The sequence below is a fragment of the Erpetoichthys calabaricus genome, chromosome 17 (assembly GCF_900747795.2).
Source record: "Erpetoichthys calabaricus chromosome 17, fErpCal1.3, whole genome shotgun sequence".
NCBI classification, from domain to species: Eukaryota; Metazoa; Chordata; class Cladistia; order Polypteriformes; family Polypteridae; genus Erpetoichthys; species Erpetoichthys calabaricus.
Window position 1 is genome coordinate 74,569,155 of NC_041410.2, and position 24,185 is coordinate 74,593,339.

The window sequence follows — 24,185 nt, forward strand, 5'->3', positions numbered from 1 at the left end:
ACAGCTACACTACCAGTCAAAAGTTCGGACATACCTGCAAATGTTCATGTTTTTATTAAAAACTGATACTGTTTTTCAGTTAAGATGGCATTAATCTGATTTAAAAATACAGCCAAACCATTATTAGTGTTGCTACTGGCTGTTACTTGTTGAAACAACTGATTTTTAATTTATTATTTACGTACAACTGCAAAGCTCCATTTTCAGCAGCTATTCCTTTAGTGCCCGAATGATCAACTTCCTTACCTTATGGCTAATTAATAATTTTAAAAGCTAATCGGTTAATAGAGAAACCTTTATAATTACATTAACACTGCTGAAACTTACCATTCTGTTCATTTGGATTGCACACTCCTGGCACAGTATTGGTACAGTTCAATTCTGGACTCAAAAATGGTCAAAATGAAACAGCTTTCTCAAGAAACATGTCTGTCTATTTCTTTTTTTTTTGGAATGAAGGTTATTCCATGTGACAGACTCGAAAGAAACTGAAGATTTCAGACAAAGGTTGTAAGAGAAAATGTACTTGCAACGACCTGCCTGTTTAACTCGGACATCTTGACATCATTTTGTACCAGCACATTTAAATCAGAAGATGAAATCATACACCGTACAACATTTACTTTTGTATGTTTTTTTTTCTGGTAACAGCTTAAATATGAAAAGTCTTATTTCTTTGAACCAGATATTTACCTAAGACTTTCAATGACTAATTATTTTAGGACCTCTGGATGGTACTTAATGGCAGAGGGATGTTTAAGGAATGGACCATCTCTCGGTATGCTCATTGGTGTAACTGAAATGCCTTCCAGCTCTTCTTGTATATAAACCATCTAGGCGTGGAAGTGTGTCTGTCCGTCCGGCATAGAAGTGCGAGGCTACAGCGTGAAGCGCAAAGAAAGCAACTCTGTTGCCAAAGTGAAACCGCTGCCGCTGATACACAAGCGAGGTGAGCACATTGGCAAATCGAAAACGAGGAGGAGAGAAGAACTTGCTTAGCTGCTGATAGACAACGGAGGTGAGCACATCGGCAAAACAAAATCGACGAGGAAAGAAAAATGAGCTTAGCCGCTCATACACAATGGAGTTGAACACATCAGCAAAATGAAAACTGACGAGGAGCCACTAATTTACAACCGATGCGACTGATTGATTGAAGGGCCAGAATCCATGGTTTCTAGGAGCCCGGGCTTTTTACAGCTAGTACCTAATAATTAAAGGGTTTGCTCCATTAAGACTTGCTATACACAGCCGTGCTGCTGACATGGTGAGGCTCCACCAGCCAAGTGTAATAAAGGATATTCATTTTGAATTTCATTTATAGTGTTGACTTAAGACTCTTCTTTATGTAGCAAGTGTTTGCCACAGCAGTGTCTATTACTGTCTTGAGAGAACAAGGCAAACTGGACCTGACCAGGATAGGAAAAAGAAGGGGAAGGCCCAGGAGCAGAACTGCACTAGAGGATAGGGACATCAGAGTCTGGAGTGTGAAAAACAGACACCTTACAGGTCCTCAGCTGGCTTCTTTCTTAAATACACCCCAAATGCCAGTGTCAACTGCAACACCGAAAAGATGACTCCAGGAAGCTGGCCCAAGAGGCAGAAAGAAAAAAAGATTATAATAGTTAAAAGAACACAGACATTGGACAGAAGGTGACTAGAAAAGCATATTATGGACAGCACCCTGGAGTCGTCTTTTCAATGTTGCTGTTATTTGGTGTGTATTTAAAGAAGAAGCTATATTGTTCAAACTACAGACACTGCAGGCCATATCTAACTCTTAAACAGGAGTGGACTGGGTCTCAAAACCGGCCCTGGCATCCTTCAATGAGTGAGGTGACGAGGTCAACCCACTCGGCCCATTATTCGTTGTAATTTTCTTAAAATTTGTGATGAGTATGCGGCTCGCTACTTGCTATGAGCCTATGATATGAACTCTATCTAAACTGTTGCCAAACTTAATCTGAACACTGTTGTTTAGACACAACTTACAATTTGATGACATACTTAGAAATACAATTTAATGAAAAATAAAAATTTGTAACATGGCTTACACGTTATTAGAGTACATGTCAAATGTACATGTCATTTCCAAGTGCCAGTATCCTAGTAGGCTAGTAGCTGCTCATTTATAGTGGAATAAATTACACCCGAGGTTATAACGAAAACCTCACATGACTGAAATGTTCCATTAACTTAACGATAAACTATAAATGTTCCATCCTAATATGAAAAATTTCTATCCTGTGCTTTATAACTTTATTTCATCATACTAATAATCGCAGCTGAAAACCACTAATTATCACTCACGCAGATGACCAGAGAACAATAAAATGCATAATACATGATCAAAACTAATTAGTCTTTCCTCATAGTTCATAACTCTCCGTCCTAGAATCATTCTAATTGCTCTTCTCTGTACCTTCTCTAACACTGCTATGTCTTTTTGTAATATGGAAACCAAAACAGTGCTCTCTGTTAGCAGTCTTTCTGTAGAATGGACTGTGCTGGGTCCTGCAGTTTACACTCAATTATCTCATTCAGGACTTCAGAACGTGCATCTTGCGCCACGAAGTCCAAAAAAGTCTTGAACTTTATATTCGCAATTTCTATTTTTAAGGCCTTCACAGTAGCTTATTTGTGCTCATGTATATTCATTTCATTGACTCTTCTGCTTCCGTTAGTGACTTTTGATGATCTTTGGATTTCTCTTTGAACGGAGAAGTTCTAAAATGATTGTAGCTCTCAATGAATGGATTGGTTTTTATTTTGGCAGATTTTGCTTCATATTTTACCCCAAACATTGTCAAAAATGGTATAACTGTACACTTTGAACCATTCAGACACTAAGTGTTGGCTATTTTTGTTTTCCATCTTTCATTGCATAGGTTGAAACAGTTGTCACACATGTGCGATTGGGAGGCAGCTAAAGGGCTTGAATAATGGTAGTTCCACGCCAGACCAGGGGGTAGCGAGGTGGACTGGCTTTCTCTCTCAATCCTCTACAGACCATCCACGGGAAATCCTGCAAGGTTCTGCTGACAATGATGACGTCACTTCGGGTTCCGGTCCTGATGATGTTACTTCCTGCCTCTGCCTTAAATCAGTTCTGTTTTGGACTCTGACCTGTGAATAACTCACAAAAAATTACCCATTTGCAGCCAGGGCATAATATACGGGTTGCTGCCCCAAACCTCTTTTGATGTCTCTGATTCATTCCTCTGACACAATATATATAAAAATAGCCAGGCACATGCATTTCAGGAACATCTTCAGGACTCCTACCAGATGAACAATTCCACCCCAAGTTGAGAGAGGCCCAGTTTCTAATGCCATCTCCATTTATACCCACAGTTCAGAGGGACTCCAGCTAGATAGATAGATAGATAGATAGATAGATAGATAGATAGATAGATAGATAGATAGATAGATAGATAGATAGATAGATAGATAGATAGACAGACAGACAGACAGACAGACAGACAGACAGACAGACAGACAGACAGACAGACAGACAGACAGACAGACAGATAGATAGATAGATAGATAGATAGATAGATAGATAGATAGATAGATAGATAGATAGATAGATAGATGAAGGACTTCACTACCTCTCCAACCCAGGAAAGTGGACATTCACTTTAGGACAGAGTTCACACTTATTTTTTTTCCTCCCTTTGAGATTTTTATTCAGGACGGATACTGTTACTTTAACACCATTGTGTGCCATTTAATTTTATTCTCTATATCCATCCATCCATTTTCCAACCCGCTGAATCCGAACACAGGGTCACGGAGGTCTGCTGGAGCCAATCCCAGCCAACACAGGGCACAAGGCAGGAACCAATCCCGGGCAGGGTGCCAACCCACCACAGGACACACACAAACACACCCACACACCAAGCACACACTAGGGCCAATTTAGAATCGCCAATCCACCTAACCTGCATGTCTTTGGACTGTGGGAGGAAACCGGAGCGCCCGGAGGAAACCCACGCAGACACGGGGAGAACATGCAAACTCCACGCAGGGAGGACCCGGGAAGCGAACCCAGGTCCCCAGGTCTCCCAACTGCAAAGCAGCAGCGCTACCAACTGTGCCTCCGTGCCGCCCTATTCTCTATATTCCACTATTAAATGGAATTACCAGGCTGGTATCCCAACTGCTCTGGTTGAATCTCTCTCATTTATTTTAACATTTCTATAAATGTAAAGTGATAAGGTCTATCGAGTTCTGGTCACTATGCAAACAGCAGCCTTTATACAGAAGCCCTGTACTATTTAAAGAGTTACTGTAAAAAGTCAAATCTCCCCCTGGGGACAAATAAACTATCTATCTATCTATCTATCTATCTATCTATCTATCTATCTATCTATCTATCTATCTATCTATCTATCTGTCTATCTGTCTGTCTGTCTGTCTGTCTGTCTGTCTGTCTGTCTGTCTGTCTGTCTGTCTGTCTGTCTGTCAGTCACAGGATTACACCCAAACTACCCTGGCTACAACGTTGATCTTGGCCTTATCAAAAGCCTAAAACCTGACACATTCTTAAAATCCAAATAATTTCAGGAAGCAGCAACCTTAGCCCTGTGATTGTGGGTTTATTGCGGCTAAGTACTTGCACAATCAAGTGACATAGTGAAAACAAAAAGTAGAGGAGCAAGCAACTTGTAGAGGTCAATTATATGATGAAGAACTCCATAATGGGAAATAGATGAAGAAGAAGAAGAAGAAGAAGAGTGACACCTGCTGAACATCAAGAAAACAAATACAGAGAAATGATTGCTGACAATTGAGAAGATTCTCAAATAAGGATTCAGAACTTATACTCAAGTATTAGTTCTTATGTGTGTAAACACCTGGCCATGAAGGACGGCAAAGTTAAATGTGGTCATGTGTTTAGAGCAAAGTTCTTGAGAAACCAAAGGATAACCATCATAATGGCAGAAAGCAAAAGAAGAGCAGCAACATCTGATGAGTGTCAAGCACGTCACAGAAGATGTGATGAAGAACAACAGATAATCCTGAATATAGCCTGATATGTTGTGAAAATGCAAAATATTTTAGACTGTGACAACCTGGTGGCCATTTTACTGCTGGTCAAAAAAGTTTATGGTAATAAAATGTGATCCGTACAAGCCCACCTATTGATAATCCCCCAGGACAAGGGTATACTGTATATATGTTCAGAATTTATAATCAATTTCAAGTATTGTGTTTATTGACTGAACATTGAACTTTATTAAACGTACATAAAGGACGGCAAAGTGACCTAGCACCTATTTGATCACTGTGAAGCTGAATTTTTTAAAGGAGAGAAAGGATAAGAAGAAAAGATGATGAATTACGTTGACGAGCAAGAAGTAATTCTGAATACAGAATAATGGAGCAGTCGACAAACATGATGGCTCATTTTTAACGGGGCGTTTTCGTATTTAATGGACTCAATGGTGCATTGGCTTGGATTAGATCAAGTACCATAAAAGTGACAAATGCAGAGCTCAATGTGCAAGCTATAAAGTGCTGCTTTAAAATATATGTCAAAAGAGTTAAACCATTTTCAACATAGAATGAAATATCACATTAAAAATGAATAGAACAGAAATAAATAGGACCAATCATAATGGCATAAAATAATAAAACAAGTCAGAGTGGGAAACTGGGAAGCAGGTTTCATTGTTTGTCTTTTAATATGTCTGTGACTGACAACTCCAGTAGAGTGAATATGATGTGTAAAACTTGGGGGCAGATAGAAGTCGACTTGATAAATGACCAGGAGATGAAGCTGAATTCATCTTGGTGACCTCGGCAGACAGGCAGAGCTTGAATGTTGCAGTTAATATGTCAAAAGCCTCCAAGAAGCAAGCTGAAAAAAAGATTTCTTAGATTCTGGAATTTTTGGATCAATGTTTCGCTCCATAATGGAATGACTGGGCGGCACCGTTTATATCGTTCAGCACAAGACGGGTGTACACTCATCAATACCAGTGTGGCTTTAGATTTTTGCAACTGGTCTGGAAATCAGACATCACCTTAAGCCTGCAACTGCAAATGTAATTCTTTTTTGAATTTTAGTTTTTTAAAGTTGAAGTGTATTGTCATGTACAGACCAGTGACACCAGCATGACAGGTCAGGCAATAAATAAACAGCAGATGATGAACACCCAACATCAGGTGATATATAAAACAAGTCATTTTTTAATCACTCCCTTTTTCTCACCTGTTCTCACGTTTTCTCCTTTCATCTGTCCTAACTTTGCTCCCTCCTTCCCTTCTTATTTATGTTAGCTGCTCCTTCTTTTTTTCAGTTGCATACCTGATGAAGGCTATACAGCCAAAACATTGCGCCTTTTGCCTTCTTCATTTTCAGTCAGGAAATAAGTTTTACCCTTTTTTTCCTATAAAACATATTATAATATGTGAATTAAAGGTCCATCAGTCCATCCATCTTCTTAAGCAGGGTCACCATGAGACTGGAGCCTAACCCAGCTAGCATAGGGCTCAAGGCAGGAGCAAATCCTGGGCACGGCGGAAGTCCATCACAGGGTGAACACACAGATCACCAAACAGGGCCAGTTCACCTAACCTGCATGTCTTTGGAGGGCTATACTGGTCCTATACTGTTTGCCATTTTTGCTTTTCCCTTCAGCACTCAAAATGATCTTAACAGGTTTGAGTCTGGCATACAGTAAGTAAAGTTTTGTGATCACAGATTTGTAAAACTCCGCTCAGCTCCAGTCTAACCATGGTTTTAAATGACTAAGTCTTGATCATATTCTAAATACTTGGCCACTCCACTATCCAGGAAGTGAAAAAACAAAATACAGAGCAGACATTTCAGCAATATAATAAGTTATGGCTACAATTGATGAGAAGCTTCAGAGGAAAAATTAAAATAACTGAAAGCACAGAAAATGACTCTAATAATCAGATTAACTTGAAAGAAAACCAGCAGCCACTGTGGTCTTAAGGAGCTGTGGTCTAATTTCTAAAGCTTTGCATGGCTTTGAGAGTAAAAATACGTGTACTTCAAAAAACATACCAAACAGAATCCAATTTATAAAACCTGATGTACATTCATTTCTACCTTTATATATCACAATAGTCTTGTAAATGTGTGCATGTGAACCTGCCTGGTTGCCACCCTGAAACAACCTTGTATGGCGCAGGCTGATCAACCACATAAATATGCAGCCAGGGCCATCTTAAAAGCATTATAGGCTCCCGGGCAAAACAATGCACTGGGGTCTCTACCTACACAACCACTCAGCAAGTCACAACATATACAGATTAGCATGGAGCCCCAGTGCTTATGGGGCCCCCAGGCAACTGTCAAGTGTGCCCATGCGTTAAGATGGCCCTGTATATAGCCACAATGCAGCAGAGCAGCCTCTCACCTGGTGCATCGAGTCCTACACTGCGCTCCATAACTGAGTACGCAACATCATGCGTGGCATTGTAGCATCTCTCCTCTGCATTCTGGAGAGGAGTCAGGTGCGAGGGTCTGAGTGGGTACCCACTAACATCGGGTATGTGTGAATCCCATAATAAAAAAACAACCTTTGTGTGAATGTAGACACAGTTACCATGTACAGTACAAACAGACCTCTCAGGGACACTTTGTCTCAAAATAAACAAAGCACAGCTTGACCCAGGCCACCAAGCCACCAAGTTTTGTCAGTCTCATCTTGGAATATCTTGGAATGCATCTGTTTAAAGTTAACAAAAGCAGCTTCATTTTTGCTTTATTGCAATATGAGTGCAGTAAATTGCACTGAATATTTTATCAAAACCCAACTATGCTACAAATTGACTTTGTATGTTGGCAATAACATGTTTTATGTATGTGCCCCCACACCATACGAAAACTGGATGTAGTGCCTCGTCGGTTGGTTAATGGCTTCCAGCAAAGCCAACATGACAGGTTAAGCTTGGCTGAGATATTTCTGACCTTTCCGCCAATTCTGTGAGAAGAAGACAACAGTTAGCCGATATTAACTGACGATTCACCAAAAAAGTTCTTCAGTGCAATTGCGAATTAAAAAGGAGAACTGAAATAAGAGTCTGTGCATCATATTCAGCACATCTGAAGTGTAATATGGCTGAAACATCAATGCGCTTTATAATATCCATCCATCCATTTTCCGACCCGCTGAATCCGAACACAGGGTCACGGGGGTCTGCTGGAGCCAATCCCAGGCAACACAGGGCACAAGGCAGGAACCAATCCCGGGCAGGGTGCCAACCCACCGCAGGACACACACAAACACACCCACACACCAAGCACACACTAGGGCCAATTTAGAATCGCCAATCCACCTAACCTGCATGTCTTTGGACTGTGGGAGGAAACCGGAGCGCCCGGAGAAAACCCACGCAGACACGGGGAGAACATGCAAACTCCACGCAGGGAGGACCCGGGAAGCGAACCCAAGTCCCCAGGTCTCCCAACTGCGAGGCAGCAGCGCTACCCGCATTATAATAATGGTTCAGTAATATGATTTATAATATGTATGAGTTACCATTTAGCTGGTTTGGCTGCATTTCCCTGCTTGATCAAGGGTGTTGCTATTTCCCAGTTTCTCCAATATGTTGTGTATGCATGGGTTAGAGGAGGAGGAGGAGGTAGGGAGCATGCGCTGATACAGCACGTTGCCGCACCCAGCACACAACGGACCACGGGGACTGGGACCTGAGTACAGCCGTGCAATGGGTGACACCTCAGCACCACACTGGAACAGTATGAAGTTTTTTTTACGGTGGCTGGAGTGCCAATCCTGACACTAAATATTATGAAAGCTCTCCCACCAAGTTTTCTTTTGTAACTCCCAATGTTTGTGTAGAAAGTTGTTTACTCACATTTCGGATCTCTTCAATGTGTACGCAAGTTTTATAAATCTGATCCTAGGCATCTTAACAGGGAACCAACATAGCCCTTGATAATAATAATAATAATAATAATTATACATTTTATTTATATAGCGTCTTTCCCATGCTCAAGGCACTTAAATGATGGAGTGCCTTGATGGAGTATCATGCAAGTCCTTCTCCCACAGTATAATTTTTTTCAATTAAGGAAAAAGCTAAATGGAACAATCAAAATGCTTTTAATGACTTTTAATAAAAATCTAATTAAGCTTTCTTTTATAGTGTTTTTTTCACTGTGATCACAAACTAAAGACTCATTACAGAGCTCTGATGAGTGATGGTCAGCGACGGACAGGCACTGAACCCATGAACTTGTGCTTCATGCTGCAGTATGCTAGACTTAAGGCCACCATGCCTATAGCTTGGCTTTTGAAATTTCTGAGGATTGTGGAAATTGCTTCTCATTAAGTATATTTTTAGGTATATTGCAGTATTGACAGCATCCGCAATTGGTGAACTACAGAAATTCTGTATGTGTTGGAGGTTATAAATGCACTGTGAAAAATAAACTGTGAAAAAATCCATCTCATTCAGTTATTTTGGTCTTCTTACAATCTTAGTTAAACCACGGGACATTGTAATCTGTAATTCACGCACTATTTACATCCTAACTATGAAAAATGATTCATGTTTAGTTACGCTTATTTAAAATTTCTTGAAGCGCAATGCTCAATTTAATAATATTAAAAGCAGAATTTGGTCTCTAATTCAACTACTACAACATAATATTGTCTGCTTTGACACAAATGTGGTTATCGAGAACTTGTTAACACTAATAAGCGCTACACAGCTCATAAAGTCTTTTCCAGCATGAGACATTCATTTGAGGATTCAGACATCATAAATCTATTTCTCAAAAGCTGTCTCTCATTTCACCTATGAGTCAAACCCTCTACATGTAACACTAATGCTGCGTTAAGAGAAATGTCCAAACTGAAATATAAAATACCAGTAACAGTGCACTGCACGAATACACTTGACCTTAGCATTCCTAGTTTCATCCTCTTTCTCTGTACGTTTAACATTCGTTTGCTCAGAGGTTGATGCGCTTGCTGCTTTCTGAGCAGTTCTTCTTTTCTCCACCCTAGCCGCCCACTTCTTCTCTTTTCCATCAGCATCTTTTCGCATTAAAACTGATAAAGTCAGTGTTTGTGTTGAAATTACTTTTTCTTTAATTTTTCACTTAAGCTGGCACTTAAGTCTTCAATCTGCCTTAAGAATGATTTAAGATATGAAGAGGTAGGGGAAGTGACAGCAAATGTGGTAGGGAATGAGAACGGCGCCCGTACGCATGTCCTCTCTGCTGGCCGATACTGAGAGTTGATTCTACAATAAAATAAAATAAAAATTAAAAGATGAATACTGCGGTGGGTTGGCACCCTGCCCGGGATTGGTTCCTGCCTTGTGCCCTGTGTTGGCTGGGATTGGCTCCAGCAGAACCCCGTGACCCTGTGTTCGGATTCAGTGGGATGGAAAATGGATGGATGGATAGATGGAAGATGAATAACCTTGGAGATCAATCACAACCCCAAAAGCGGATAGTAGACGTCACATAGTATATGTGTACCAAATTTCAGGTCAATAGGTCAAACGGTTTGCGAGCTACAGGTGATTTAAAATCCTGGACAGACAAACGATCAGCCCCGGTAGCATATTATATATAAAGAACAGCACCTCAAAAATATTTTGCATTTGTTTTGTATAAGTGTTTTGTTCATGCACAGCTTAGTGTTCTTTTGTCGCTATAAAGGAGTAGTACTCCTCCCACACCTCAACATCAGACATTGACTTTTACTGTTCCAACTGTTACAGACTGTAAATGTCAATTTAGATGGACTGGCGTCTCAACCAGAATGGAGGACGGTTCCTTACTCTGAAGGGAGGCCCCAGGTGGATGGACAGGCGTCCCGGCCGGATTTGTCTGCAGTATCTTTCTTGGCTGGGAAGAAATGGAGGAATAGGGAAGGACTGTCTCTTTGGGCTTCCAAATACACTGGGTGGCAGCTTCCCTTGGGTGGTGCTCCCATTCATACCCCGGCAGGGCACCTTGGGAAATGTAGTCTTGGTGAGCAGCCTGTCTCCAGCAAAGCCAACATGAATGAGTTAAGCTCGGTTGAGATATTTTTGACCTGTCAGTCTGGCATAAAAGAAGCCACCCAGCCTCATCCAGGCGAGTTGAGGAAGTGGACAAATCTTGTTTGGAGGAGAGAAAGAGGATTTATTGTGGAGAGAAGTCTGTGTGATGCAGGATTGTTTCCTGTGTGAGGAATTCAGATAAATAAACATCACTTTATTGGAGCTCTTCACTGTGTGTCTACAGTCTAGGGCTCGGGGCACCCCCTAGTGTTTATAAGACTTAAAGGAATACTCCACCAATATTTGTGATATATTTTTTTAATATGTTACTTACTTTGTGTAGTTTGAAGTGATGGCAGAGGAAAAAAATAATTTCTTGTTTTAATGCAAAATGGAAATAACAAAGTTAGGCATCTATGGTGACCAGTGGTGGAAAGCAATAAGCAGTATCAAAAATGTTCATGAAAATAAATCACGTTACTCATGTCAAGGCATCGAGATGTAGGTTCACAATGTCCCAAACACATGTATTTTTACAAAAATATTGTTTAATAAACCACTTTGGGAAAATGCTTTTGTGAACAAAAATGGAAAGTACTCAGACATGAACGTGCATTTGAATTGAAGACCCACCTTCCGTTGTCACATTTATATTCATATTCACCACTCGTGTACCTCGACTGTGAAATGCACAGTTGAATTGACCTTCTGCTTGAATAACCACAAGGCATTATTCTCTTCCTGATGGTGTTTTCTTAAATGTTTAATCTTTAGTTGTATACATGCCTTAATTAGATAGTTTCACTTATCACTGTTATTTCTTTTGTGTCTCCTTAAATAGGCCTCCATTCACTGTGTTTTAAGGGTGGAACCCAAGGAGGCAGGGACACCCTTGTGTCTGCTGGATCCTCCTTCTGGCTATTTACTTCCAGTCAGAAGCGAGACCCAGCAGTTGAGTATTAAAGTTGTATGGAATCTTATGGTAAGTAATGTTTTTTTTCTTTTTTATATTTACTTTTGTTCCTGATGATTCTACTCTGTTCTTGGATTCTGCTCTTGGTTGCATTTTGTGAGATGTTTGGTTAAGATTGCCTTTCTTGCTCTTGCATTCTTGTTACACTTTTCTACTTTAATAAATAAATTTTCTATTTATAAAGATTCTGCCCTGCTCTTTTGTCCAGATGCCAGGCATTTACTGTCATCCTCTATTTTGTAGGGCATTTTGATTTATTTTGGAATATTTCCATACATTTTGAACTTTTAATTAAGCCAGCTTCCTATTTTTGAGGAGTGCTAAAGCAAAGATTGCAGTTAGCAGTTACGGTAAGGTGGATTGGAGTGAGCCTCTTCAGAGTTAGCTTGCCTTTTGTAGAGCATTTTTGGGGCTAAGCATCCATTTTTGCTTTGTTTGGGACTCCAGTTCACAACATTTTTATTGTTCGATACGTAGGCTGTTATATCTCAGCCAGGGTGGGGTTCAAATTCTTGTTTAATGTCCCTTTTGTTCAATTTTGAGTTGTTGAGGTATGTTATTGTTACTTTTGTTTATTGTATACTTTGTTTTCTATGCCTGTGCTGTGCTCCATGTGTTTTGTAGGTGACTCCATAACGGGTGGGTTCACCTGCCAATCACCACCAGGAATGTTCTCCACCTTATAAATCCGGATGGTCTTCCAACTTTCCTGGAGTTTCATCCTAAATGTGCTATGAAGTGGTGAGTTCTTGTTCTTTGTGCTTCTACTGTGATTTTACTGGGTTTTTGACATTATACTTTATTTTTGGCTTACTGTATTGGGACTTGGGTTGCTTTGAATTGCCTTATTATTTTGGGCAAATCCTTTTGACTTTGTACTTAATGGAGCACCATTGTTATTGAAGAGCATTTTTGTGATAGTAACCTTTTATTCAATTGGCCTCTTTGTGTCCAGCCTGGGTTTTTGACTGGATTTCCCCCACTAGTAGGCATTTATGGAAATGCTTTTGGGATTTGTGTGCTTTAGAGCTCCTAGTTATAATATAGGTTCATTATGAAGCTAAACTATTATGCAGTGTGAACTTTGCTCCTTCTATCTTGGTGCTTGATACAATGTGCTCAAATACTAATTCAAGAAGACTAATAGTTGGGGTGTTTACTTTTATTTTAGCCTAATAAAATAGCCATATGAATGTTCAGTATTTGTTTTAAGAGGAGGAGTCGTAGCACTTGTAGCATTGTCACTTGTTGAAAATTCAATAAATGTTTATGTACAGTGTTAAGGGCCACATGTGTTACGAAACTTGGCTGTTCTGAGTGATGCTGGTCAGAAGTACAAGGTGATGTGACTTTTGTTTAAAGATTGTGTATTCCTTTATGATGTGATTCATCTACTTAGGATATGCATAGCCTGGTTGATAGCATTCTATACAACTATTCTTTTAAATATTCCATAATACCAGAGTAAGACTCAGTGTTGCTCCAACACTGGGACACTAATGGAATCCCTTCTACTAAAATGAGGTATTTGGCATACTGAGCACAAGGTATGCTTTGCAAAAGAGAATCTTAAGTTACCACTCTGCGACATATGCAGCTCCATTCTGGGCAGGTACGTATTGCTTCCTGCCATGTGAAAGCTCAAATGGACATTAGAGATATCCTGCCTATTTATGGGTTGCATGATGTGCACATAAATTATTAAGGTTTGAGCGACTGACAATGAGGAGTTCTGTCAAGGTGCTACTATGATATAAACATATTAAGTGATTATTAATTAAACTGAGTGCACAGTGATATTTTGTTTCATTTCATCGATTAATCCTCCAGGCTTTCAATCCAGTTATCATTTGTAAATTACTGTGCAATGAGAGTCAATGTAATGTTATTAAAGCTCTCTTAACCCCACCAGGGAACTAAAATAAGATACACATTCATCCAAGAGGGTGGAGAGCAGGAATCAAAGTGATGGATTAGGAGCAGCTCCTTCTGTTGTGCCTAGTCTCTCATCCTACTCACATTTTGCAATCAATGCTTTAACTGATCAGGCAAAGCACTTACCGATGATCTCTCGCCGCTCTCTGTACCAGCGCACCGAGGCCGGTGGTTTACTTCGGGGGACGATGCAGGTCAGCTCTACCTCTCCACCCTCTACTGCCTGCTCCTTCACCTCCACTGTTGGCTCTGCTGGAGGAACTGGAATAAATGAAAAGACAATGAAAAACTAGAATCTGAAACAAAACACTTTATACCAGCAGGATTAGACCTACTGCCTTTTTTGCTGGGGCTGTAAAAAGTCAAAAAGCACAGAAAACCACCATAAAACATCCACTCTTGAGTAGGTCTGGTGAGTAGAGCTCCTCTATTTATGCTATTCCGTTTACTACATGGTTTAGATAATTTGTTTTTAGATAAACTCATCTGAGAATGAGGTAGTTGCAGGCCATTTTCTGAGCATCCTCCCACACAAGATGCCAGGGCAAAGAGAAACCTGCCATTTCCAGCAAGCGGGATGTTCAAGAAACCTCACTTCAAGAGAGAGAAAGGCCAGGCAGTCTTGTATTCTGCATCCCTTCCCCCTTTTTCCAAGCACAGAAAGCGCCTCAAGGGCCCAGCTGAAGTAGTCCCAACTCTGTACATTTCAAAATGAGTGGGTGAATTAGCCTTGCCAGGGGCTTCCTCTTTAATCCCTTCCATGAAGGAGTCTGGGCCTGTCTAAGCTCCGAGGAGGCTGCTTCCACTAAAGAATGTTATGATCCAAACAGCCCTGCCCCGTGCCGCCCACTTTAAGCTATCTCGTCTGACAGTGGGGGATCAGTGGGGCATGGGATTCATATCATTTTACTTTATTTAAACCAATATTGAACAGATAAACCCACAGCTGCAATATTCTGGTCTTTTTCATCAAGAGAATTGCAAAGCAATTCTTTCTTTTTTTGTTATTAGCTTGGACCAATTCTGAGGTCAACACAATAGTCAATCATGTTTTATTATGAGTTATTAAGTAAAACATGCTACTAAGATCCTCAGACATAGATTCCAAGTCCCCCAGTTGATCAGTTTTATGTGGGGGCAACTATAGACAGGCCTGACTGCAATACAGAGGACGTTGAAACACTTTTGACACTTGAGGGGGAGGAAGAAGAGTCCTCAACAAGATTGTGGCAACTCGTTTCACAGGGTTTCACACATAAGTCAACATAAATCATCTATTGCTATGTGCTGTGGCTGCTTCTGGCGTATGTTCGGCATCTCTGGCAGCAGTGGCTGCATGGGGGAACCTCAAAAGTTAGTAGAAATGCATGATGGGGCAGCTGCCTGGCTGTCTTCACACAGCACGTGGGTGGCGGTGGCGGTTGCAGTGTGATGCAATCTGGTTTGTACCTCTTGACATCATAATTGGTGGTCCTACCAGGCAAATGCTTCTGTAGGCGCATCACCTACACAAAAGTGTTTGGCGTCACGATCAGCTGGGGACCATTCAGATGATGCTGGTACCTCACTTTCATTTTTGATATCCATCTCCAGATCACTTGCATCAAACTCCTATTCAACAAAGTTGCGTAAAACGTCCATGGAGTATTTTGCTTTGCACATTCACTTTGGTCTCTCTCCAGATTTCAGTGCTATTTTAGAGGTTGTTTGCTCTTCGCTACTCATGCATGTGCAGGGAATCGAGGTGAAATCAACAAACCTATGTAACTTCTAGCAAAAAGAGTCAAACTAAAACGTAACGGTGAATTTTGTTGCAGTTTATAGCCGATTACCGTCCTCTACTCTGAAAGAGTTAAATAGTCCTTGACCCGTAAGTGCTTCTGTTATTTCTCCCATGTGACTTGCTAGAACTTCCGCATCAGATGGAGAACTCGAGTTCTTTAATCAGCCCAGAAGTACTTCCTCATGACTTCCTAGTACTTCTGGGCTATAAGGGATGCATGACTTCCCAGGTCCTTTCATAGCACCCCCTGGCTGTAGCTGAAAATAAGAAAAGTACTTTAGATGGAAATGTCTCTGTTTTCTGTTGAGCCTTGGATTCTTGGCCTAATCCTCTTTAATAAAACCCCTGTGTGCGTCCAGTGTCCATGTGTGTGTGAGTCTTCTGGTGAAGTGCGCATGCGCGGGGCACGGTGCGCTGTTTCAAAGGCCGCCTGACACGTCACACAAGACAGAGAGGGCGGGACCTTTAAAATATCGCGCGGCAGATCCAATCGGATTTCGGTAAATGAGGTAAGACCTAAAACAGAAAACACGAAAAATCCAATCGGGTACTGAGACGCGGAGACCAGCTTCCCCATTGTTGTGCAAGTGTTCACTCTGAGGATGTCAGATTTGCGATTAAGAAAGCTTGGCCCGGTAAAGTGTAAAGTAAAAGTAGATTTATTTTCGCGCACATTACATCAGTTGCTGGGGAGAATCTGCTGATTGCCCACTGTTGTGACAGAAAATTAAACGCATATTACGGACAGCAAAGCCAGTATCACTGTCAGAGAAAATTACAGGCATTTTACGGAAAAAATTTAATGAGGTAAAAGGTCCCTTGCCATTTTATATAGACTGTTCCTACTAATGTTTATGGACTACTGTTCTAACGCCCGTTATTGTAACGGGCTTAATGTCTAGTTTAACAATAATTAGGATGAAATAAAACAAAACTTTTTTTTAGCCTAAAAACATAAGCCTGAATGGCCAATCAAACTTACATCTTTTTTTTTACAAGGAACTATAATATTTTGAACATAGGATTAGCAATGAATGTTTACATACAGTACACAAAATGTCGACATCTTTACATATTACAGTTGCTCCATAGGCAGGATAAGTGAGCTGCTAATGGCAACACAATATGTCAGGATGGGGAATGAGCTGCCGCCCTTGTGGTTTTTCTGGACTGAATGGTCTCATCCGAGTCTTCTCTGTTTCTTATGAGGATATGCTAAGCCTACCCTGTGTTGTTAAAAGCTAATATGAAGTCTGCAGGATGGCCTGCTAATCTCATGATGTATTTAAGAACTTAGGTGATGGTGGGTCAGGCACTGCCTGATAACAAAGACAGCCTCTGAGCCTGGCTGTCTATCCATTTATTTTCTGAATGCACTGTTTCCGGATCGAGGTCAAACGGTGGCAGATTCTATCTCTGCAATGACATACACTCAGTGGTCAGTCTGGTTTATTAAGAACTCCTGCTTGTTAATTCAAACTGCCTGTGCCTCCAAAGAGCCATATGATGGTAGCTCAGTGTGTTTAACAGGTTGAGCTGTTGTCGGGCCAAGCATCAGGATGGACAGGATATGTGATTTCAGTGACTTTCACAATGGCCTGATTATACTTAATCTAAGATTAGAACACACATTGACAGAGTACTGTATAAGAGAAGTATTACCAACGAGAGCAGCAGAATATAAAAGGAAATTAGAAAAACAGAGAAATCATTGAAGAGATGAGTGTGCAGAGGGGAACAAACAGTCCATGCACTTTGGGACTGCAATTTTGCAAAGAAAGTGTGGAAAATAATAGAAGTGAAATGGGCAGACGTATTTGAGAAGCCAAAGTTAAATAAAGAGATGCTGATGTATGAGATGGAAATGTCAAAAGAAATGACTGCAATTAAAGAAAAACAGTGGATTGTAATAAATATTGAGAAGGAGTTTTTTTTGGTGGGCAAGGAATAAGACAACTAAATATCTGAAAGAAATAACAATAGAGGGTATTGGACACAGAGTGAAAAACAAAATTGCAGAGTAAACATTGAAGTTGAAGGATAACAGAATGGGAAAAAAAAGTGAACAAAAAGGTGATAATGGTGGTAATGTGAATATTTAAATGGCACAGCAAGACAAAAGATGTTGGAAAAATTACTCTGCCATCAATGGGAAAGCTGGAAAAAAGAAAGTGGAAAGTGACTGGAATTAAGACAATGTTTTAAAGTAATTGAGAGAGAAGGGAAGGATGACTAAGTACAAATCTGTTCTCGAGCCACAAAACATATGGATAATGAAAATGAGATAAAGATTTGTCTTGGAAGAATGACAGCACTGACAAGCCATTGAATGATATACCAAGTTTCATGATCTACTAGATGTGGTGGGAGGCTGGGAGCTGGTCTGTATGGGGGCCACGGGAACTGTGCATGGAAGCTCAACCCTATAGGGACTCGTGGTCACCGCCAGGGAGCTCTCAGAAGACTGTGAAGCCCTGGACGTGTGGCGGAAGTATTACCAGGGACTTCCGGAGTGCTTCCGGGTGCTCATGCGGCACTTCCGCCACACCAGGAAGTGCCACAGGAAGCTCATCAGGAGGCACCTGGAGCACGTCCGGGTGGACATAAAAGGGGCCGTCTCCCTCCAGTCGTCAGCTGGAGTCGGGTGGAAGAGGACGAAGCTCGGAGGAGAGGAGTGAAGGCGGTGAAGGGAGGCTGGAAATTGAAGAGGCCCAGACTGAGGGTGATTGGTGCAGGGGCACTGGGTTGTGTGCGGGACTTTTGTAAATAGTACTGTAAATAAAACGTGTTTGGAATATTAGTGTCTGCCTGTCTGTGCCAGGGCTGATCTTCCACATAGGCCTGGCTTCTAATTATGAATTTGGGCGAAATGAAAATCTTCAGCCACTGCGGACCTCCAGGTCCAGAGCTGAGTATCCCTGCTTCAGATGATAGAGATAAAGAATCAGAGTTATTTCAACAGGAAGTCATGGGTTTTTTCAGCTAGGACGCCGGCACTTTACACAACAGCACTGAACTGCTAAAGGGCCATTAAAAAAATAAAATAAAATAAAAACAAAGAAAATGAGGGGTTTAACTTTTGATCAGTTTTCTTCAAACAAGGCAGAAATAACCAGACTTCAAAGTAAACCAAAGATAACAGATGAGAGCCACAAGTGCGCCAGTCGTGAGGCTGAGTCAGGGTTCCCTTCACCAGAGTTACTTTGGTCAGAGCAGCAGGGAACAACCATTCTAATGCTTTAACTGTGACATGTTTCTCTTTGTCTGTGTTTATGAGCCACACATGTACACAGACCAAAGAAAAATGAATCTCGGACCTCCTACGTGGAGTGAATCTGTTGGGCGCAGGATGGGGGTAAAGAGCATCCTGTCACAATAATGTATCTGTTTGATTTTCAACATCATTTCTGTCTTCATGGTGCCAGGCCTGACAAATAATACTTGTATTTGTTAGTATTCATCCATGTACATACCCCTGAAATGAATTGCATATTAACGGAACTGATTGCCTGTGTCTCTTTGTTTACTTTCAAAGATTGATCCAAACAGAAGGGTTTGGAAGGTCTGGAAAAATTAAGCCGACTTGGTCATTATTGTGATATAATATCTGCCTCGCATGCAGATAGCTTAATAGACTGTGGCAGCCCGGCTCTGCATTAGCAGTTTAAATCTTATCTCTTAGATGCAGCCTATATATATTTTCTTTAAGTTAATAAAAGTAAAATAAAAATTGCCACAAGAGGCCTGTGCATAAAACATCTTTACAAGCCACAATAAAGACAAAATATGTTTTAGGCATTGCTTGGGTGACCTCATTTAATTTTTTTTTTTTTTATCAACTCATAAGTTTCATTTCATTGACTTCCCGCTAACACCTTCAGCCACACTTTGTTATAAATCTCGGGGTTCGACCGTGTGAAGTGCGAAAACCCTCTCTGGCTCCATGTATCTGCCAGGACTTCAGCGGGCAGCTCCTGTCACCACTGCCTCATTATAACTGTGCACATTTTGTGCTTTGTGTATATCCGCTGGACAGGCCATCACTCATCGATGGTGGGGTGTTTCTCCGAGAGACGTTGCTGTGGCTAAACTCATCAGCGTTAACAAGAAGGTCAGAGAGATAACTCAGTCCTGCTCAGCCTCTGCAATCCGAGCCCCGTTGACAGGCTTGTAGTGAGGACTAGGCCACCGAATCTCAAGCGGGGTCTGCATGGAAAGGCGGAGGTCAATTAGAGGGGATGAAGAGAGGTAGGGAGGGATATGAGAGGGTGATAGAATAATAGAGAGAATGGCAGAGAGGTGTGGAAAATGATACTGCTTGGATATTTGGAGGAAGCAGAAAGAGAATATGAAAGCATTTGGAAAAAAAGAAATGTTTAAATATATATCTAAAACGAGGTGAGCTTTCACTCTTGTAAATGTTATTGTTGCCTTTATTTATTGTGATATCTTTATTAGATTACTTATTCATTGAAAAACCGGTAGCCCTTGTAAATATTTCATTTAATTTACTGTTTGTCACTTATGTTTTGTCTTATTTTGAAAATGTACAAAGCTTTGGCAACACAATCTACATATATCATGCCAATAAAAGATTTTGAATTGAATTGAGATAAAAGAGACAGAGAAGAAGAAGAAGAAGAAGAAGAAGAAGAAGAAGAAGAAGAAGAAGAAGAAGAAGAAGAAGAAGAAGAGATGTGGGAATGATGCCAGAATGTGTTGGATGAGGAGAGGTGGTGGCACTTTTGTGAAGACTACTCTGTGTACGTTGCACTGCTTTTTAGTGAAAATTTAAGGTCTACAGCAACATTTCTCAACCTTTAAGTATTTGCAACCCGAGTTTTCATAACAGTTTTAATCGCTCTAACGTTTTTTTGAAACCCTACTAAAATGTACAGTTAGGTCCATCAATATTTGGACAGAGAAACTTTTTTCTAATTTTGGTTCTGTACATTACCACAATGAATTTGAAATGAAACAACTCAGATGCAGTTGAAGTGCAGACTTTCAGCTTTAATTCAGTGGGGTGAAAAAAACGATTACATAAAAATGTGAGGCAACTAAAGCGTTTTTTTTAACACAATCCCATCATTTCAGGGGCTCAAAAGTAATTGGACAATTGACTCAAAGGCTATTTCATGGGCAGGTGTGGGCAAGTCCGTCGTTATGTCATTATCAATTAAGCAGATAAAAGGCCTGGAGTTGATTTGAGGTGTGGTGCTTGCATGAGGAAGATTTTGCTGTGAACAGACAAACATGCGGTCAAAGGAGCTCTCCATGCAGGTGACAGAAGCCATCCTTAAGCTGCTTAAACAGAAAAAACCCATCTGACAAATTGGTACAATATTACAAGTGGCAAAATCTACAGTGTGGTACATCCTGAGAAAGAAAGCAAGCACTGGTGAACTCAGCAACGCAAAAAGACCTGGATGTCCACGGAAGACAACAGGTAAAGAGAAGACTGCATGAAAGTAAATACAGAGGGTGCACTGCAAGATGCAAGCCACTCATAAGCCTCAAGAATAAAAAGGCTAGATAGGACTTTGCTAAAGAACATCTAAAAAAGCCAGCACAGTTCTGGAAAAACATTCTTTGGACAGATGAAACCAAGATCAACCTCTACCAGAATGATGGCAAGAAAAAAGTATGGAGAAGGCTGGAACAGCTCATTATCCAAAGCATAGCACATCATCTGTAAAACACGGTGGAGGCAGTGTGATGGCTTGGGTGTGCATGGCTGCCAGTGGCACTGGGACACTAGTGTTTATTGATGATGTGACACAGGACAGAAGCAGCCAAATGAATTCTGAGGTGTTCAGAGACGTACTGTCTGCTCAAATCCAGCTAAATGCAGTCAAATTGATTGATACAGATGGACAATGACCCAAAACATACAGCCAAAGCAACCCAGGAGTTTAATAAAGCAAAGAAGTGGAAAATTCTTGAATGGCCAAGTCAGTCACCTGATCTTAACCCAATTGAGCAGGCATTTCACTTGTTGAAGACTAAACTTCAGACAGAAAGGCCCACAAACAAACAGCAACTGAAAGCCGCTGCAGTAAAGGCCTGGCAGAGCATTAAAAAGGAGGAAACCCAGCATCTGGTGATGTCCAGGAGTTCAAGACTTCAGGCTGTCATTGCCAGCAAAGGGTTTTCAACCAAGTATTAGACATGAACATTTTATTTCCAGTTATTTAATTTGTCCAATTACTTTTGAGCCCCTGAAATGAAGGGATTGTGTTAAAAAATGCTTTAGTTGCCTCACATTTTTATGCAATCATTTTGTTCACCTCACTGAATTAAAGCTGAAAGTCTGCATTTCAACTGCATCTGAGTTGTTTCATTTAAAATTCATTGTGGTAATGTACAGAACCAAAATTAGAAAAAAGTTGTCTCTGTCCAACTATTTATGGACCTAACTGTATTCCTATATTTTTTGCTGCCGATACACCGCTACAAGTTTAAAATTTCCCTACGAATAGCGAAATTACGCCACAAACGGCAACATTCACGCCCCCCTTTTTTGTTACTTAGGGGGGCGCGCCCCACAGTTTGAGAACCGCTGGTCTACAGTTTCAGAGTCTGATTTAAAATAATGCAAATATTGACACTCCCCAGCGCTGAGATATCCATATCTGCAGTTAAGGGCATCCCACCACTGACACCAGTCAATGTAAAATCCAGGCAACATTATCTGTTTGTTGGAGGAGCCACTTGTGGGATTGCTAAGCTGGGATGTCAGGTCATTCTTCATCATATTGTGGTGAGGGTGGTGGTAGGAACATGCTGAGTTGGGCTGACCAGACACCCCTGTCCTCTAGTAGCACTCTCCAGGCGTTCCTGGGGATTATCCGGAGGCTCCCAGGACAATCAACAGACACTTGGTCTGCCCCTTAGTCTTCACTCAGTGAGACGCACCTTGACCACCTCCTGTGGAAGGTATCCAAGCGTTATGAATAAGTTCATTGTGATCCTTTTTGCTATATCAATGTCATGTATTTTTGTTTTTTTCATTCTTAATATAATAAATAATAATAATGCATTTTATTTATAGGGGCCCTTTACATTAGCAGTAAATCTCATGTATTGAACTGCTAGGTTTTTCTACTTAGGAAAAGTTCCCTTCTCTGTTTTTAATTTCAGGAACTCCTATAGTCAAACCCACAATTTCATCAAATATATATAAGAGGGAACTCCAGTCAGTTCATCAGAAACCTGGTAAGGACTTGCTCAATGTTGTTGTTGGTAGTGAATGTGGATGAGCATCTCACTCTTTCTTTGTGCTTAACACATGTTCTACTATTTTTGAACTTCTCAATCCATTTGTAAGCATTGCCTCCATATTACACAGAAAGTTTTCAATGGTACACCTTCAGTTCATAAAAAGTGTTTCACTGCTTGCTGGTCTTCTTTGATGCAAGGAGAGAGTGGGGCGGTCATGTGTGCTCCTAGAAAACAACAAGAGGGACTGACCGATCGAGGTTGAAACTTTACCACGGTGACAGCAGGCTTATCCTGTTTCCATATGAGCATGAGAAAAGCTAAGTAGCCAACCCACACAAAATTATCACAAAACTGTAAATAATAGGTGGCTTTTCCTTATATTTTAATAAAAATATGATACATGTTCAGACATAATTTTCATCTGAGCTTGTTGCTAAGACTCTATTGAGTCCATTCCGTAATACAGATGTTCCATCTCATGGTCCCATATTTTAAGTGATCTGGGTTTATGTTCTGCCATTCTGAAAAATAGGTTACGGCGTAAGCAAGCCCACCTGTTCTTGCAACCCAAACATTGAGATTAAAAACTGGGAGAGCAAAATACAGGCAGAAAAAAAACAAAGTGATAAATCAGTACCAAAAACTCTATTACCAAGGGACTCAGAAAGAAAGAACATCTCAAGAAGTTTTATGGAGTTATCCAATCTCAGATGACCCAATGCTGAGCTTTTATCTTGTCGCGGTGATGACATAACGGGTCCCACACTTCCAGGTCATTTCCTTAGAGGTGCTATGATAACTATAACCAAAATGGAAATGCAAAAATATTTTAAGCAAATTAGATACACTTTAAATCAAAACATCCTTAATATCATCGTATTCAGGATGTTTCAAAACCCATAAGAAAGAATGAAGAAGACCAAAAAAACATGATGTTAGTATAGCAAAGAAAGGTCACTATGAAGTCCTTCATAACACCAGGGGGCACTCTAACTACATGCCCAAATTACTTCAGCTAGCCCTTCTCTTCTTCCTTATCTCTTTCTCTCGATGGGTATCAGTTGTAGTAAATTACTGTATACATTAAAACACGGCACTGGACATGCCAGTGCTTCTGATTTCAAAGAATGGCCGTAGAGAGCTTCGATCCTTCTTGAAATCTTAAGATAGAGGCTATTTCTGATGAAGTAGTACCCCACAAAATATCCAGCATACTTTTGAGGACAAGGCTAGCACATTAAATCTGTGACTTCCCGACAGCAGAGG

At 40.7% G+C, this 24,185-nt stretch overlaps 1 protein-coding gene across 3 annotated transcripts in view; it reads right to left on the reverse strand.

The window, feature by feature from the left end:
• The window catches only part of cadm4 (cell adhesion molecule 4), a 794,942-nt gene that overhangs the window by 206,392 nt on the left and 564,365 nt on the right, over window positions 1-24,185 (reverse strand). For all 3 annotated transcript variants that reach the window (XM_028822885.2, XM_028822886.2, XM_051920761.1), the window contains exon 4: window positions 14,039-14,173. In XM_028822885.2, coding sequence (XP_028678718.1) covers window positions 14,039-14,173 — 135 coding nt within the window. The remainder of the gene's footprint in view (window positions 1-14,038; window positions 14,174-24,185) is intronic.